This window comes from Cherax quadricarinatus, chromosome 19 (genome assembly GCF_038502225.1).
Source record: "Cherax quadricarinatus isolate ZL_2023a chromosome 19, ASM3850222v1, whole genome shotgun sequence".
NCBI classification, from domain to species: domain Eukaryota; kingdom Metazoa; phylum Arthropoda; class Malacostraca; order Decapoda; family Parastacidae; genus Cherax; species Cherax quadricarinatus.
In genome coordinates this window covers 44,020,548-44,033,141 of record NC_091310.1, presented here as the reverse complement: position 1 = coordinate 44,033,141, position 12,594 = coordinate 44,020,548, and the positions used below count along the sequence as shown (strand labels likewise).

Genomic DNA, 12,594 nt, shown 5'->3' with positions numbered 1-12,594 from the left:
AAATAGAAGAGGAGACTTATTAAATGGAGAATTAGAGGTATTGGGAAGATGGAGGGAATATTTTGAGGAATTGTTAAATGTTGATGAAGATAGGGAAGCTGTGATTTCGTGTATAGGGCAAGGAGGAATAACATCTTGTAGGAGTGAGGAAGAGCCAGTTGTAAGTGTGGGGGAAGTTCGTGAGGCAGTAGGTAAAATGAAAAGGGGTAAGGCAGCCGGGATTGATGGGATAAAGATAGAAATGTTAAAAGCAGGTGGGGATATAGTTTTGGAGTGGTTGGTGCAATTATTTAATAAATGTATGGAAGAGGGTAAGGTACCTAGGGATTGGCAGAGAGCATGCATAGTTCCTTTGTATAAAGGCAAAGGGGACAAAAGAGAGTGCAAAAATTATAGGGGGATAAGTCTGTTGAGTATACCTGGTAAAGTGTATGGTAGAGTTATTATTGAAAGAATTAAGAGTAAGATGGAGAATAGGACAGCAGATGAACAAGGAGGCTTTAGGAAAGGTAGGGGGTGTGTGGACCAGGTGTTTACAGTGAAACATATAAGTGAATAGTATTTAGATTAGGCTAAAGAGGTTTTTGTGGCATTTATGGATTTGGAAAAGGTGTTTGACAGGGTGGATAGGGGGGCAATGTGGCAGATGTTGCAGGTGTATGGTGTAGGAGGTAGGTTACTGAAAGCAGTGAAGAGTTTTTATGAGGATAGTGAGGCTCAAGTTAGAGTATGTAGGAAAGAGGGAAATTATTTCCCAGTAAAAGTAGGCCTTAGACAAGGATGTGTGATGTCACCATGGTTGTTTAATATATTATAGATGGGGTTGTAAGAGAAGTAAATGCGAGGGTCTTGGCAAGAGGGGTGGAGTTAAAAGATAAAGAATCACACATAAAGTGGGAGTTGTCACAGTTGCTCTTTGCTGATGACACTGTGCTCTTGGGAGATTCTGAAGAGAAGTTGCAGAGATTGGTGGATGAATTTGGTAGGGTGTGCAAAAGAAGAAAATTAAAAGTGAATACAGGAAAGAGTAAGGTTATGAGGATAACAAAAAGATTAGGTGATGAAAGATTGGATATCAGATTGGAGGGAGAGAGTATGGAGGAGGTGAATGTATTCAGATATTTGGGAGTGGACGTGTCAGCGGATAGGTCTATGAAAGATGAGGTGAATCATAGAATTGATGAGGGGAAAAGGGTGAGTGGTGCACTTAGGAGTCTGTGGAGACAAAGAACTTTATCCTTGGAGGCAAAGAGGGGAATGTATGAGAGTATAGTTTTACCAACGCTCTTATATGGGTGTGAAGCATGGGTGATGAATGTTGCAGCGAGGAGAAGGCTGGAGGCAGTGGAGATGTCATGTCTGAGGGCAATGTGTGGTGTGAATATAATGCAGAGAATTCGTAGTTTGGAAGTTAGGAGGAGGTGCGGGATTACCAAAACTTTTGTCCAGAGGGATGAGGAAGGGTTGTTGAGGTGGTTCGGACATGTAGAGAGAATGGAGCGAAACAGAGTGACTTCAAGAGTGTATCAGTCTGTAGTGGAAGGAAGGCAGGGTAGGGGTCAGCCTAGGAAAGGTTGGAGGGAGGGGGTAAAGGAGGTTTTGTGAGCGAGGGGGCTTGGACTTCCAGCAGGCATGCGTGAGCATGTTTGATAGGAGTGAATGGAGACAAATGGTTTTTAATACTTGACGTGCTGTTGGAGTGTGAGCAAAGTAACATTTATGAAGGGGTTCAGGGAAACCGGCAGGCCGGACTTGAGTCCTGGAGATGGGAAGTACAGTGCCTGCACTCTGAAGGAGGGGTGTTAATGTTGCAGTTTAAAAACTGTAGTGTAAAGCACCCTTCTAGCAAGACAGTGATGGAGTGAATGATGGTGAAAGTTTTTCTTTTTCGGGCCACCCTGCCTTGGTGGGAATCGGCCAGTGTGATAATAATAATAAATAATAAAATATGAACTAATTTTTGCCTTCCCCCATCTTTAAGTAAAGGTATCCATTTATTCATTCTTGCTTAGGTGATATAGAAATAAATGCTGCTTCATTATTATTGTTTTATATTGTACTCAATCTTTTCTTTTTGAAATTAAGCACATTTGCTTCATCACATTAGTTTAAAAAGTAATTTGACATACGAAAATTACTGATTATTTGCCTACCATAAATGGTACAGTTAACTCTTAGTATTCACAGCTTTGACATTTGCCAAACCATTTGCAATATTTCTTTTTATCATTCTGCACATAATTTTGGGTAACAGGTGTTTTCTTTGTGTTTGTAGTTTTGACATTTTTCAGTTTTTGTTTTTAGGAATGTTACCTCTGCAAATACCAAGGGCTTGTTGTACCATATTAATAGTTGATGATGCTCATGTAGAGTCATAATAAAATTTTTTTGGTATCCTTTCATCTTGACAGCTTGCAGAAGTATTCGAAGCCGAGATTGATCCAGTAATGCAACAATTAGGATATTGTTGTGGTCGCAAGTATACATTCAATCCACAGGTGCTTTGTTGTTATGGGAAGCAGCTCTGCACTATTCCTCGGGATGCCAAGTACTTCAGCTACCAGAACAGGTATGACAATTGGAGTTTTGCATTACTTATTTAGGTGACTTACTCAATCTTGAGCTTTATAATAAAAAATGAACTGCCATCTACAGGCTGGTGATACTCAAATTTTAAGTTCAGTAATTTATTTTATAAATCTACTTTCAACAAACCGGCTGTAGCCCACCAAGGCAGGGTGGCCCAAAGGGAAAAACAAAAGTTTCTCCTTTTAAATTTAGTAATATATACAAGGAAGGGGTTACTAGCCCCTTGCTCCTTATTTTATAAATACATTATAAATATGTACCATGATGGTAGGATTGCTGGTGTCTTTTGTCTGTCTTATAAATATGCAAGATTACTGGTATGTCTTGCTACTTCTACTTACACTTAGGTCACACTACACATACGTGTACAAGCATATATATACACACCCCTCTGGGTTTTCTTCTATTTTCTTTCTAATTCTTGTTCTTGTTTGTTTCCTCTTATCTCCATGGGGAAGTGGAACAGAATTCTTCCTCTGTAAGCCATGCATGTCATAAGAGGCGACTAAAATGCCGGGAGCAAGGGGCTAGTAACCCCCTTCTCCTGTATATATTACTAAATTTTAAAGGAGAAACTTTAGTTGTTTCTTTTGGGCCACCCCACCTCAGTGGGATACGGCTGGTACGTTGAAAGAAAAGAAATGTGTACCATGGATAGGTTAAACAAATTCTGGTTGACAGACTGCATGTTGCTACACTGCAAGAAAGCCATTCATGCTGCACTACACAAGACAACTACACAGCTTAGAGATGAAGGTCAAGGTGACAAGCATAGTAATAGTATAAATTTAGGAATTTCTAAAGTAGAGAGTCACAGTGAGAGATTAAATATAAGGCTCCACTACTGTTTATTGTACTGTATATGTTAAGGATCTACCAATATGGTTGACTTCTACATGTGAAATAAGACACGTGCGGTATTGGGATACTATAATAAGAAACTTTTCAATACTTATGGCTTCTTCAGTCCTGATTTTCATGGTGAAACACATTAAAATATCCTAGTACTGCATGTCTCTCTTGTTTAATATTTGTCAGTATATTTTCACTCTGAAGGAGGGGTGTTAATGTTGCAGTTTAAAAACTGTAGTGTAAAGCACCCTTCTGGCAAGACAGTGATGGAGTGAATGATGGTGAAAGTTTTTCTTTTTCGGGCCACCCTGCCTTGGTGGGAATCGGCCAGTGTGATAATAAAAAAAAAAAAAAATTTTACCACATCTTACCTTGACTCCTACATATTTATGTTTCTGATAAAAGATGCTACTACGTATCAGAATTGTTAGTCCAACTTGTTTTTATGTTGGAGGCCAAAGGGTGGGATAGCTTGTTGTCCACTAGTCGTTGGAGGACAGTGGGTGGGATAGCTTGCTGTCCACCAGTCGTTGGAGGACATTGGGTGGGATAGCTTGCTGTCCACTAGTCATTGGAGGACAATGGGGGAATAGCTTGCTGTCCACTTCTAGGAGGACAATGGGGGATAGCTTGCTGTCCATCTGTTGTTGGAGGACAATGGGGGTAGATAGCTTGCTGTCCACCAGTTGTCGTAGGACATTGGGGGGATAGCTTGCTGTCCACATGTTGTTGGAGGAAAATGGGGGGTAGCTTGCTGTCCACATGTTGTTGGAGGACAGTGGGGGATAGCTTGCTGTTTGCTTGTTTATGGAAGACAGGGGATAGTTTGCTATCCACCTGTCATTGAAGGACAATGGGGGGGGGGAGCTTGCTGTCCATCAGTCATTGGAGGACAGTGGGGGTAGCTGGCTGTCCACCAGTTGTTGGGAGACAATGGGTGGGATAGCTTGTTGTCCATTAGTTAGAGGATAGTGGGTGAGGTAGCTTGCTGTCTACCATTTGGAGGACATTGGATAGGATAGCTTGCTGTCCACCAGTGGTTGGACGACAGTGAGGGGTAGCTTGCTGTCCACCAGTCGTTGGAGGACAATGGGGGATAGCTTGCTGTTTACTAGTTGTTGGAAGACAGTGGGGGATAGCTTGCCGTCCACCTGTCATTGGAATACAATGGGGGGGGGGGGTAGCTTGATGTCCATTAGATGGAGGATAGTGGGGGGGGAATTGCTGTTCATCAGTCATTGGAGGAGAGTGGGGGTAGCTTGCTCTCCACCAGTCGTTGGAAGACAATGGGTGGGATAGCTTGCTGTCTACCAATTGGAGGACAGTGGGTGGGATAGCTTGCTATCAACCATTTGGTGGACAGTGGGTGGGATAGCTTGCTGTTACCAGTTGGAGGACAGTGGGTGGGATAGCTTGCTGTCCACCAGTGGTTGGAGGACAGTGAGGGGGGTAGCTTGCTGTCCACCAGTTGTTGGAGGACAATGAGTGGGATAGCTTTCTGTCTACCATTTGGAGGACAGTGGGAGGTGAATTGCTGTCTACCAGTTGGAGGACAACAGGTGGGATTGCTTTGCTGTCTACCAGTTGGAGGACAGTGGGTGGGATTGCTTTGCTGTCTACCAGTTGGAGGAAAATTGGAAGGTAGGGGAGCTTGCTGTAAACCAGTCTGATCACTCGTCTTCAATAGTGGGTAATGGACCAGTGTTTTTTTTTTTAACAAGTCGGCCGTCCCACCGAGGCAGGGTGACCCAAAAAGAAAATATTTTCATCGTCTTTCAACACTTTCTCCTCACTCACACATAATCACTGTTTTTGCAGAGGTGTTCAGAATACAACAGTTAAGAAGTATATACGTATGAAGATACACAACATATCCCTCCAAACTGCCAATATCCTAAACCCCTCCTAAACCCCAGGCATTGTACTTCCCATTTCTAGGACTCAAGTCCAGCTATATAAAATAACCGGTTTCCCTGAATCCCTTCACTAAATACAGTGGAACCTCAAAAATCGAACTGCTCCCAACACGACCAATTATGTAAGGGTATTTTTGTAAGTGCTTTTATAAGTGTATTTTTGAGGGTCTGAAATGGACTAATCTAATTTACATTATTCCTGATGGGAATAAATTCATTCGGTAAAGGCACTCGAACAGCCTTCTGGACTGAAGAAAGTTTGATATTTGAAGTTCCACTGTATTACCCTGCTCACACTCCAACAGCTTGTCAGGTACCAAATACCATTCGTCTCCATTCACTCCTATCTAACACACTCATGCACACTTGCTGGAAGTCCAAGCCCCTCGCCCACCAAACCTCCTTTACCCCCTCCCTCCAACCTTTTCGAGGACGACCCCTACCCTGCCTTCCTTTCCCTACAGATTTATACGCTCTCCATGTCATTCTACTTTGATCAATTCTCTCTAAATGACCAAACCACCTCAACAACCCCTCTTCAGCCCTTTGACTAATACTTTTATTAACTCCACACCTTCTCCTAATTTCCACACTCTGAATTTTCTGCATAATATTTACACCACACATTGCCCTTAGACAGGACATCTCCACTGCCTCCAACCGCCTCCTCGCTGCAGCATTTACAACCCAAGCTTCATACCCATATAAGAGTGTTGGTACTGCTATACTTTCATACATTCCCTTCTTTGCCTCCATAGATAACATTTTTTGTCTCCACATATACCTCAATGCACCACTCACCTTTTTTTTCTTCATCAATTCTATGATTAACCTCATCCTTCATAAATCCATCCGCTGGCACGTCAACTCCCAAATATCTGAAAACATTCATTTTTTCCATATTCCGCTTCCCCAATTTGATATCAAATTTTTCTTTATCTAAATCATTTGATACCCTCATCACCTTACTCTTTACTATGTTCACTTTCAACTTTCTACCTTTACTCACACTCCCAAATTCGTCCACTAACCTTTGCAATTTTTCTTTACAATCTCCCATAAGCACAGTATCATCATCTCTTCTACACACCCTAACCTGAGCCTCACTATCTTATAAAAACTCTTTACAGCATTTAGTAACTTACCACCTATTCCATATACTTGCAGCATCTGCCACTTTGCTCCCCTATCCACTCTATCATACGCCTTTTCTAAATCCATAAATTCAATAAAAACTTCCCTACCTTTATCTAAATACTGTTCACATATATGCTTCAATGTAAACACTTGATCTACACATCCCCTATCCACTCTAAAACCTCCTTGCTCATCTGAAATCCTACATTCAACTTGTACATATTATAAGCATTCAGCATGGAAATGTTCAGAAGATGAAAAAAAGAGTTTTATGTATCACTTACAACTCTTGCAAACACAGTCAGGAAACCCAATTTGCATGTCACATTTGCCCCCTGAGCACATATTGAGGGTGTAGTACATCACAGGTGCAGGTTATAGAATGGATTCATTGGTCTCTCTATTCTGCCTGCCAGTGTCTGTCATTTTGTTTCAGTGAATTGATGTCGACAGTGTGACATGTCGTTTGTCATGCCGCCAAAATGCCATGATGTCATTGGCAGGAAACACCTGCACCTCACCTCTACGAGTACCAAACTCGAACCTAGGCATATGCTTACAATTTGCACGCACTATACTGCACACATCTGTCATGTTCACGCGCTAAAAATCGCTGGGTATTGGGCTTGTGTACCAGTTATCAGTATATAATGTATACCCCTTATCAAGATTGTGGTTTTGTCATTGTTCTAACCACATCACCAGAGATACCCAATAACTTCCTGGTATCTTGCAATGTATTACTTCCAGTGTGCACAGTAATATCCAATGCAAGACCACTGTAGAAATCACAAAGTACAAACAACTTTATACCAAAGCATTTTCTCTTGCTTGGTATATACTGCTTGAACGACAGTCTGCCTTTGAACAAAATCAAAGACTCATCAATAACAGACTTCCTGAAGGGATAAAAATACATAGAGAATTTCTGTTTCAGAAGGATAAATACATATATAACATATGTAACCTGTCTATTTTGTCAGGCCTGGTTTTGTCTGAGAAGTGTAACATACATCATAGTAGCACAAATCGATTCACTGGTATTATATCACTGAAAGCTGGGGTTGCAATCAGGTGGTCTGTCGATTAATATGATTTGACACTGTGCTTATACACATATGGCATAAACATTATTGTGGCAAAGAAAAGATACATCTCGGCCACAGTTGTCTCCTTCCACTGGTGTAGTTGTGATCTTAGTGAAAGAATTGTGTTTGCCATGGTGTAATCGAAGTATGTGTTGCTTTCTCTGACAATAATTTCCATCAGGGGTTCATCAAAGAGCAAGTCAAAACATTCTAGTTCAATGGCATTATTCCCAAGTGTACAAGATGGCCATATTCCACTTTGACTTCCATCAAAGTGATGGGGATTCGGAACAAAATTGGCACCTTCCTGCCAATCCCAGATGTGGTCTGCTGGTGGGTGCTGGATATTGACAGGTGGTTGTGGTTGTGGTTATGCAGGTTGGTGTGGTGGTTGGGTGAATGTGGGCTTTGTTGTAGCTGAGCTGACTCAGCGGCGTGGGTACCAGCATGGGGCGCTGCTGGTGCCTCATGGCGCATGGCACCACCACCATCTGATATTGCATGCACATTATCCATCCCAATTGTAACAATATCATCTTCATTTTCACTATCTGTTCCTGTTGCACAGCCATGGGATGTACTCCGAGATGTACTCCTTTCCCTTGGAATAGCATATGGCACACTACCAGAGCGCATGTAGCATCATATATACTGATGCTTCACTGGAGAATATTCCACTTCATATATCATATTCAGATATATTCACTATTATTATCATCGCCACTGCTCACATCTGAGTTCTGGACATGGGGAAATATGAGTTTTCTCTTTCGTTCTGGTACAACTGCACATGAACAAGACTGCCCAGCACCAGAGGTGGAAGGTTGAGGGTTGTCTGGGTTTTCATCACTATTACCGGTATTATGTTCATTACTTTCATTCACAAACTCATCAGAACCATGAAATTCATCTTCACTGACACTTCCCATCTGTGTTAGAACTATTAATTGGTAACAAAAAGTTCCAATTCACAGGGCAGTGAGGAGTTTCTTACCATGAGACCTGGTAAACAAGTTGTACTGAAATGGCGTTTCCTCAATGCAATGCAATGCGGGCGCCCCGATTTTTTTTCCCTACTGCGCACACTGACCATGCAGACCCATTCTCTCACATGTAGGCCTACCAGCTTACTCCTGCTCATTTTGAATGCACTAGAATTTTGGTGTATAAGTACGGGACCAACCCTAGCTGTTAAGCCGTACATGTACGGGACCGACCCTAGCTGTTAAGCCGTACATGTACGGGACCGACCCTCGAAGGGTTACCCTTGAAGTGAACTACTGCATCTGTATTCGATACTAATTAGATTATTAGTGTCCAGGTGTTAAGTTGGCAGGCCGGACGAAAATCTCACTCGGGCTGAGGGTTGCCGACCCCTGTTTTAGGAGTAAGGAAGAGCCAGATGTGAGTGTGGGGAAGGAGCATGAAGTAGTGGGTAAAATGAAAGAGGGTAGAGCAGCTGGGATTGATGGGATGAAGACAGAAATGTTGAAGGCAAATGGGGGATATAAGTTTGGAGTAGTTGGTGTTTTTATTTAATTATTTTATGAAAGAAGGGAAGGTACCTAGTGACTGGCAGAGATCATGCATTCTCCTTTGTATTAAGGTAAAGGGGACAAAAGGAGTGTAAAAATTATAGGGGAATAAGCCTGTTGAGTATACCTGGTAAGATGTATTGTAGAGCTCTTATTGAAAGAATTAAGGGCAAGACAAAGAGCAGGATCGTAGATAACCAAGGAGGCTTGAGGAAGGGTAGAGGATGTGTCAACGAAGTGAAACATATTAGTGAACTGTATTTAAGTAAGGAGTGAATGGAGACGAATGGTTTTTGGGACCTGACAAGCTGTTGGAGTGTGAGCAGGGTAATAGTTTGTGAAGGGATTCAGGAAAATCATTTAGTTGGACCTGAGTCCTGGAAGTGGGAAGTACAATGCCTACACCTTATAGGAGGGGTTTGGGATATTGGCAGTTTGGAAAGATATCTAAACCGGTGTGTCTAGGTGCCTCTGCAAAGAGGCAAAGTGTTGAATGATGATTAAAGTTTTTTCTTTCTTTTTTAGGGGTTTTCTTTTTGGATTTTTCTTTCTTTTTGGGTCACCCTGCCTTGGTGCAAAATGGCTGGTGTGTAACAAAAAAAAAATATAAAAGAAGGAAATAAAAGTGAACATAGGAAAGAGTAAGGTAATGAGAGTAATAAAAAATTTAGGTTATGAAAGATTGGATATCAGATTGGAGGGAGTGAGTATGGAGGAAATGAATGTCTTCTGATATTTGGGAGTGAACCTGTCAACAGATGGATCTCTGAAAGATGAAGTAAACCATAGAATTGATGAGGGGGAAAATGGTGAGTAGTGTCCTGAGGAGTCTGTAAAGATGAAGACCATTATCCATGGAAGCAAAAGTAGTACCAACACACTTATATAGGTGTGAAGCATGGGTTGTGAGTGTTACAGTGCCTGCATTTTGAAAGAGGGATGGGGATATTTGCAGTTTTGAGCTGTAGTATCTCTGTGTGTCTGGCAAGACAGTGACGGAGTGAATGGTGATGAAAGTGTTTCTTGTTTTTTGGATCATCCTGGCTTGATGGAAGATGGTCAGTTTGTTGAGGAAAAAAATTTAGGTCTGTGGTAATATTCGGGGGTTATGAAACACTGTGGGTGTTTGTAATTTGTGTGCTTTCTAGACTGTTGTAAAATACATATTTGCAACAAAATCCTATGATATTACAATTGTTTTAAAATGTAATAATCATTAAAACAAGGAAATACAGTGGACTCTCAACCAATGACTTGAACCCTTTCAGGGTCGGCAGACTCCCTCCTAAACTTGTTCTCAGGGTTGGAAATTTTTCGAAAAAAGAAAAAATCTTATGAAATAATAAAGAATCTTTTCCCAATCATAATGACACCAAAAGTATGAAATTTGTTGGAAAACTTAAAAAATTATGCTCTTGCGAAGTTAACGGTCTCGACGATGTTTACACATCGGCAATTTCGCCCACTTTGAGTCTGATTTTTGGCCAATTCCAATGTACCAGTTGACAAAACGCATAACTATTTTGCTAGAACTTAATTTTTTTATTGAATGAGTACAAGAAATCACCCATTTATGGATTTCAACTATCCAATAAAGTGGTCTGAAATTGGCAATTTTGCCAATTTCACACAAATTTCAAAAGATGCCAATTTCCAAATAGGGTCCAGAATAAACAAGACAGACATTCCTGGCACTAAAATAACATTTCCTCTGTTCATTAGTCACATCCCCAGGCCTCTCTTACATTTCTTTTGCTTTCCACTTTGAATTTTTATTTTCACAAAAAAATAGAAGATTTACTGTTATGCAGACTACTGCATTAGTGTAGAAATGATATAAATAATATCAGCGCACTTGTGAAAGAATATTAGACTCGCCAGTTGACTTGTGTTGGACACATGGCTTGATTTATTTACTTTTGAACTTTGGCAAAAATCGAACATTTCTGCTACTTTGAGCTCAACTTCAAGGTACTTTTCATTGTGAAACCAATAAAAATAATCTCAGTTTCCGTAATATGTCTTCCATTCTATAAAATGAGACCAGGAAAACTAGAATACAACCATAAATAGCATATGAAAATACACTGCAAAGTCGCTGTTTTAAACGAAAAACAGGGTCTTTTTTTTTTCTCTCATTATGCACTGTGTGCTGCAGGATTTTTTTTTTGTACTGAGCACACTGACCACATAGACCCATTCTTTCATGTGTAGGCCTACCAGCTTTCTCTAGCTAGATTTGAAGGCGCTAGAATTTATGCGTGCTAGTACGGCACCAACCCTGGCGTGCAAGCCGTACTAGTACAGCACCAACCCTGAAAGGGTTAATCCGTTCCAGAGAGGTAGCCTTTAGTCGAATTAGCCGTTAGTCGAATTAATTTTCCCCATAAGAAATAATGGAAATCCAATTAATCCGTTTCAGACAGCCAAAAGTATTAACAAAAAATATATTTTTTAAAGACTAAATATAAATATACATACAGAAAACAATGACAAATAAATATAAAGTACTAATAAAATGGATAAATGAACATTTAACATCACACTTACCTTTGTTGACTTTATTGACTTGACTTGTTGGTGTATGATAGACATGTAGGAGGCAAGAGGAAGGCAAGTTTATTATGCTTCATTATGATGCTAATATCATCTCTACAGCTTATTTTTTTTTTTTTTTTTTTTAAACAAGTCGGTCGTCTCCCACCGAGGCAGGGTGGCCCAAAAAAAGAAAGAAAATCCCCAAAAAGAAAATACTTTCATCATCATTCAACACTTTCACCACACTCACACATTATCACTGCTTTTGCAGAGGTGCTCAGAATACAACAGCTTAGAAGCATATACGTATAGAGATACACAACATATCCCTCCAAACTGCCAATATCCCAAACCCCTCCTTTAAAGTGCAGGCATTGTACTTCCCATTTCCAGGACTCAAGTCCGACTATATGAAAATAACCGGTTTCCCTGAATCCCTTCACTAAATATTACCCTGCTCACGCTCCAACAGATCGTCAGGTCCCAAGTATCATTCGTCTCCATTCACTCCTATCTAACACGCTCATGCACGCTTGCTGGAAGTCCAAGCCCCTCACCCACAAAACCTCCTTTACCCCCTCTTTCCAACCCTTTCGAGGACGACCCCTACCCCTCTTTCCTTCCCCTATAGATTTATATGCTTTCCATGTCATTCTACTTTGATCCATTCTCTCTAAATGACCAACCACCTCAACAACCCCTCTTCTGCCCTCTGACTAATGCTTTTATTAACTCCACACCTTATCCTAATTTCCACACTCCGAATTTTCTGCATAATATTTACACCACACATTGCCCTTAGACAGGACATCTCCACTGCCTCCAACCGTCTCCTCGCTGCTGCATTTACCACCCAAGCTTCACATCCATATAAGAGTGTTGGTACTACTATACTTTCATACATTCCCTTCTTTGCCTCCATAGATAACGTTTTTTGAC

The 12,594-nt window shown here is 40.9% G+C and overlaps 1 protein-coding gene across 3 annotated transcripts in view; it reads left to right on the top strand.

Moving 5' to 3' along the window:
• The window catches only part of nej (nejire), a 465,387-nt gene that overhangs the window by 199,396 nt on the left and 253,397 nt on the right, over positions 1-12,594 (top strand). For all 3 annotated transcript variants that reach the window (XM_070086767.1, XM_070086766.1, XM_070086768.1), the window contains one exon: positions 2,412-2,569. In XM_070086767.1, coding sequence (XP_069942868.1) covers positions 2,412-2,569 — 158 coding nt within the window. The remainder of the gene's footprint in view (positions 1-2,411; positions 2,570-12,594) is intronic.